General features: G+C 56.0%; 1 protein-coding gene across 9 annotated transcripts in view; it reads left to right on the forward strand.

Moving 5' to 3' along the window:
- Positions 1-6,557, forward strand: part of FRMD4A (FERM domain containing 4A) — a 346,642-nt gene that overhangs the window by 336,063 nt on the left and 4,022 nt on the right. For 7 of the 9 annotated variants that reach the window (XM_068670002.1, XM_068670003.1, XM_068669998.1 and 4 more), the window contains 4 exons: positions 168-405; positions 755-919; positions 2,436-3,295; positions 4,187-4,283. In XM_068670002.1, the coding sequence (XP_068526103.1) occupies positions 168-405; positions 755-919; positions 2,436-3,295; positions 4,187-4,283 (1,360 nt within the window). Of the gene's footprint in view, positions 1-167; positions 406-754; positions 920-2,435; positions 3,296-4,186; positions 4,284-5,858; positions 5,931-6,557 lie in introns of all 9 variants that reach the window. The other 2 variants (XM_068670001.1, XM_068669997.1) reach the window with 1 other exon arrangement.

Below are 6,557 nucleotides of genomic sequence, written 5' to 3' on the forward strand. Positions count from 1 at the left end.
GGAGGGATGAGTGAATTCCTGCTTCGTGCTCCAAACGGAGTAACTGATCTGTGTGATGGCCCACACAAACTTCCCAGTCCCAAAACCACTCCACCCTGCCCTGTAAAGCACTGCTGGAACCGAGCGTGCCGCACAACCACCACCTCTTCCCCTTCTTCTCTCCACAGAGGACTCCCAGGTCACCAGCACAATCTCCCCTCTCCAGTCCCCGCACAAAGGCCTGCCGCCCCGGCCGCCCTTGCACAACAGGCCGCCCCCTCCGCAGTCTCTGGAGGGGCTGCGCCAGATGCATTACCACCGCAACGACTACGACAAGTCCCCCATCAAGCCCAAGATGTGGAGCGAGTCGTCCCTGGACGAACCCTACGAGAAGGTGAAGAAACGCTCCTCCCACGGCCATGCCAGGTGAGCCGGCTGCCTCCCGGCCCCGCCACGCGGGCGTCTCCTTTTGGAGAGGTCCTCACAAAATGGTCCCTCGGGAAAAGGAGAATTCGGGGCTTTTTGGTTAACATGACATAAAAAGTAGGCTGCAGTCACATGAGTGCTGCCCGCTATCTCGTTTTTTTAAAGCACTAATGAGGAAGGAAGGACAGGGGATTGTCTCAGGGCTGTGGGATGTGACTCAGAGCAACATCTGACCCCGCTCCCACTCACCCCAGGAGATCGCAGGCACGTGCCTGAGACCCCAGGTGAGGCAGGGAGCCCTTTCCCCAAACCCCAGCCCAGGAACTGAAGCCGGGTGCTTGCCTTGCAGCAGCCACAAGCGGTTCCCCAGCACCGGGAGCTGTGCTGAGGCAGGAGGGAGCAGCTCCCTGCAGAACAGCCCCATCCGGAGCCTTCCCCACTGGAACTCCCAGTCCAGCATGCCCTCGACGCCAGACCTCCGGGTGCGCAGCCCGCACTACGTCCACTCCACACGGTAAGTCCTCCCAGCACCGCAATGCTCCCACCTTGCTTGCCCCGAAATAATCCTTCCCTGAGGATATCCAGTGATTCCCAGTTCAGGAAAGGACACAAACCAGTCCTTTTCACACGAGAGGCTCACGTAGTGTTGCCAGCAGGAAATCTCTGCTGAGCTGAGATCTGAAATCCCTTCAGATCAACGTGATCCTGCCCCTCATCCCCCCCCTCACAGTAATGGAGCTTTTCTTCTTACGGGATGTTTCATCCCAGTTGCTGCCCTACAAACCCCACACGGCCCAACTTCCAGAAGGGAGGTGATGCTGCTGCTAAACTGCAGTGAATTCCTTCACAGATCCAGCTGGAGATAATGCATTGCTTCCTTTCCCATCGGAAATGTTGGGTTGTGTTAATTCTCTCTCACGGTGGCATGTAAAATGTTTGCACGGGTGTGATCTCCCGGGGAAAGAGGCTGTACAAAGCAATCCCAAGGTCTGCACACTCGAGGATCCAGGTGGTTGACAGAGGAAAGGCTTAAAATCTCAGCGTAAGGGAGGTGATTTGATATGCATGGCCCAATTTGCCTGCTTTTTAGCAGGAACTGTTCAGCTTTGTTGTTTCTTGCTCCCGTGGCAAACCCCACAAATGCTCAGAGAAGCAGAGCTGAGCCAAAGCTGCGTGCTGCAAGCTGTCCTGCCCTGAGGGGTGCTGCTAACCGAGGCCCTGGGTTGCTTTCGTTACGAGCTTTTGGCTGAAAGCACCTGTCAAGAGCACAATGTTTGTTAAGACCAGAGCTGAGCTGCGTGAGAAACCAGCCTGGCACGGGGCTTGAGAAGGGGCCTGGAGCAGGTGGGGGCTGTCTGGGTGCTCAGAACAACGCAGCCTTGGCCGCCTGTTGTTTTTTTTTGGGGGTGTGACTTGTCCGAGGGCGGCGTTGCTGCTCCTGCAGCGGGTGGCTGCGGCTCTCCGAGCGGCCGGGATGGAGACCACCCAGGCTTGGCCACGGATCCAAGCCCTGGAAATTTGCGATTCGGGGCGGGTGCCTGGATGGCTGTCACCCTCTGACAGCCTTACCCAGCAAAAACCCAGCTGCTTCCCAAAGCTGCCGTTCTCCAAGGCCACAACTGCTGCATTTTGGGGCTAAATACAGCCAGTTTGTCTGTCTGTCTGTCTGCCACTAATGGGAGAAACACCCGGGGGATTCACACACCAGGATGGGGCTGGTTCACACCCGCAAAGCTTGAGGTCCCCACAGCCTCAGACGGGAGCAGCCACCGAGGAATTGGGTTTGGGAAGGGTTTGTGTCCCACGTGGTGCTGCAGAGTGAATGCCACCACCAGGGAGACCGGGCAGGAGCAGGAGCTGGACCTCACTGCCCCAAGCCCACAGCAGGGAAGCAGTTGTCCTGCCACCCCTGAAAAGGTCCAAATTTTCGGTGTTGCCTTGCTAGCGAGGCAGGATTGGTGCGTGGAAGGGGAGAGGGAGCGTTTTGTCCTTGTGCCTTACCAGCTTGCCTCTCTCTCTGGTGCCTGCAGGTCAGTAGACATCAGCCCAACCAGGCTGCACAGCCTCGCCCAGCACTTTAGACACCGGAGCTCCAGTTTGGAGTCGCAAGGCAAGCTCCTCGGCTCAGAAAACGAGACGGGGAGCCCCGATTTCTACACCCCAAGGACTCGTAGCAGTAACGGCTCCGACCCCATGGACGACTGCTCGTCCTGCACCAGCCACTCCAGCTCCGAGCACTACTACCCTGCTCAGATGAACCCCAACTACTCCACCCTGGCCGAGGACTCCCCGTCGAAAGCCAGAGAGCGCCAGAGGCAGAGGCACAAATCGGCGGGCAACCTGGTCTCCTCCAACTCGGGGAGCATGCCCAACCTGGCCGCGAGGAACGGCACGGGGCATCACCGGGTCTACCTGCACAGCCAGAGCCAACCCTCTTCCCAGTACAGGATCAAGGAGTACCCCCTGTACATCGAGGGCAGCTCCACCCCCGTGGTGGTGCGCAGCCTGGAGAACGACCAGGAGGGCCACTACAGCGTGAAAGCACAATTCAAAACCTCCAACTCCTACACGGCGGGGGGGATGTTTAAGGAGAACTGGCACGGGGACGAAGCGGACTCCGTGCGGCTCACCCCGTCCCGCTCCCAGATCATAAGGACTCCGTCCCTGGGCAGGGAGGGCCACGAGAAGGGCTCGGGTAGGACTGCCGTGTCGGACGAGCTGCGGCTCTGGTACCAGCGCTCCACGGCCTCCCACAAGGAGCACAGCCGCCTCTCGCACACCAGCTCCACGTCCTCGGACAGCAGCTCCCAGTACAGCACGTCTTCGCAAAGCACCTTTGTGGCGCACAGCAGGGTCACGAGAATGCCTCAGATGTGTAAAGCGACGTCAGGTGAGAACCTGGGGGGGGGCGGCGTGAAAAACGAGGTGTGGGGAAGGTGAAAAGTTACAGGGAGAGCATCCCAGGGCCCTCTGCCCACCCCTAAAATGTTTGCACGGTGGCATCGCTGGGCTCTGCTGGTGTTTGGCTTTCCCGTGGGACTCCAGTAGCTGTGCTGAGAGCGTTGTGAAATTCAGAGTGCTCCAGTTTGGGCAGTAATTTACCTCCCTGTCACACACACAGCTCTGCTGTTAATATTAACCGGGGAAACATTCCGAGTCCTGAACCTGCAGACACCACTGGGTGCTATGGAACAGGCCAAGGTTAAATATTTGCTGGCCATCACTCACCAGCAGACAATCCCATTTGGATGGATCAAGGACGTGCCTAAAACTTGAACCCAGATGGGAGAGCTGGTTGAGCAGATTCAGTGCCATGCTTACCCCGTGCCTGGCACTGCTGCCCCAGCCTCACCAGCCTCTTGGAGCAGACCAGGAGCTCACCTCGGGGGCTGCTGGCTGCGGAGAGCAGATGAAAATTTGTTTAAAAGCGCCCTTTGGCAGCAGCTAAGGAAATGAACAGCGCAGGAGGGGGGTGCCAGGTAGAGACATCCATCGTGTAGCTGGTTTAGCTCTAGGTGGGAGGCCTGCTGGACTCCACGCTGTCCTTTAAATGAGGATTATACTCATAAAGTTGGAGGGTGAACTAAAGTTGGAGGCTTGAGCAGATTGGCCAGGTGGATTTCCAGCCCGTGACACACACACACAGCAGAACCCCTCCTGTCACACTTTGCCAGTTGGGTTCTGACTCCCAGCTGGACACATTCCTGTGGGGCTGAAGCACCCTGACCCTCACCCCCTCACCTCACCCTTTCTTTTTCTCCGCCGTGTGGTTGTTTTCCAGCTGCCTTACCTCACAGCCAGAGGAGTTCGACGCCATCGAGCGAGCTGGCGGCCACGCCGCCGGGCAGCCCCCACCACATTCTCGCCTGGCAGACCGGGTGAGTGTCCACGGGGCTGGCTTTGGGGACCCATCTCCTTCACTGCAGGAAGCCAAAAATCCCATGAGCTTCGGGAAAAAACCTCCCCAAACACACAGACACACTTTTTCCTACACACAGTGATCTCCTCCTGACCAAAACCTTTGTTCTGAAGGCCTGGCGAGGCGCCTGCCCTATTTGTGCGTTCAGCAGACATGTTTTTCTGCTAGGTTTTCCCCAGCAATGTGACCGAATGACCATCAAGTTCCTCTTTTTTCTCAGCTACCACTAACTTCATGCACTGCACCAAAGCATGAGCGGGTCCCTGCATGCGGGTAGCCACTGCTCACATCAGTTTGGGAATTGGGTTCTTTGGCACCTCTGTGCAAGGCGAGGAGTTTGAGGAGCAAACAAGAAGCCTGTTGCGAGCTCCCATGGGTATTCTCTAGCAATCTCCTGCAGTTCTGTCCTGTCACGTGAAATACAGCTCATCTCCAGATCCTGTCTAACCCAGCATGTCCCAGATTTTTGCAACTCAGTTGAATTTGGTGAGAAAGCTTCTCTTTGTGAGAAAGTTTCAGGCTAAAATCCTCAAAACACTACAGGCCCTAGCACAGGAAAACAGGTCGGATCCCCTGAGTTGTGGCTGGGGACCCATGGAGTGAACTCCACCAACATTTCACTTTGCAGCCACTGAAAAAAAAAACACCTCACCTGTTTAATTTCTTTGGCCACCTGCGGCCAAGTTTGCCCTCTGGTCTTATTCCAGCACTGCCCGTGACTGCACTTTTAAAATGGAGATGAGGCGAGCTGTAACCACGAGCCCTGCAGGCCCTCGTTGAATTTTAAATTCACCCCGCTGACATCCAGCCTCACGTGGGCTCTGCGTTTGCTCCCAGCTTTAGAAGCAGGGAATTTTCCAGGTCCCATTTCACAAAAAGCCAGGGTAGGATCAGCGAAATGGCAGCTACCGTGCCTGCACACCGACATTCCCCCTGTTAAGGGTTTGAAGCTAGGCTCAGTCTCCATCTCCATCCCAATCCTAAATCCTTTGAATTTCTCCATGGTAAATAACCAAGAGTAAACCTGGCTAGCGGCCAGCTGAGAAACCTGTTTAAAAATCCCCAACTTCTCCCATTTTCCCATTCAGGAGCCCTCCTGCTCCCCACCTCTCCCAGCAAAACACCAAAATCTTAGCTGGCGAACATGAAGTCACCAGGATTTATAGCTCAGGCCCTGCCCCAACAACCAGTGCAGAAGGAACTGGAGATAAATCAGTGCTTGCTTCACACTGGAGCTTAACTCCCCAAACACATGGATAAATATGGCAGGGGCAGATAGAGCTCGCCATGAGAAGCACAACACAATGTCCCCCACCCCACAGGAACAGGTTGTTCCCTCCCAGCACCAATTAAAAGATTTACAGCTCTCCCCGACGTGTTTTTGTGTCGCTAACCCTTTCTCTGGAGATGATTCACCAGCTCGTTTCCCCGCTGGATTAATAAGCTCGTAACAATGTCCGTGTCACTTCTTTTCTTTAACATTTCCTCTCTCCTCTTTCCTCCTTGTTTTTTTTCTCCGCTCTCCTTTGTTCAGAGAAGCAACAGACAACTCACCCACTATGGATGAGTCTCAGTCTCCAACCCACCAAAGTACTGATGAATAGAGGTATAGTAAGGGAATGTTTTGTTCTTTCACCCCTCTGCCCTACAGCCCGTGGGCCACGACCACAATGCAAAGAACCAACCCCCAGAAGCAGCCTTTTTTTAGTCGTGTGCCTGTTCGTTTGGCCTCAAAGCTTCCTTCGGCTCTCGGAAGAACAACTTGAAAGCATCTCGGAGCCCTGCCTGTGCCTCTTCAGCGAGTTTGTGGCTGCTGGGCTTTTTTTCCCCAGAGAAAGAGGGCTTCTTCCTCGCCCCAAACGGGCTGGGGGCCAGCAGCGGAGGCTGAGCAGGCACAGGGAGCGGGCAGCAGGGACAAATTCACGGCTGGGGGTGTTTCAGAGCAGCGTGGGGAGGCTCTGGGAGCACCGTGGTGGGGAGATGAGCACGGGTGACCAGGATGGAGCTGCCAGCAGCGCTCCAGCCTGGCACCGGGTGCCCTTTTCTCCTCTGTCCCTGCCGCAGAGGGGAGCTGCAAGGCTTCACGGAGCGAGGAGCAGCCCTGGCCCGCTTCCTGTGGGAAGACAGAGGGGGAAGGGTGGAGGGAACAAAAAACCCTCCCAGTTATTCTGTTTTAATTAAACTGCAGCCACTGTCTGGCACTCTCGTTTGAATCTGCAGCCATTCACAGCTG

This window comes from Anas acuta, chromosome 1 (genome assembly GCF_963932015.1).
Source record: "Anas acuta chromosome 1, bAnaAcu1.1, whole genome shotgun sequence".
NCBI lineage: Eukaryota > Metazoa > Chordata > Aves > Anseriformes > Anatidae > Anas > Anas acuta.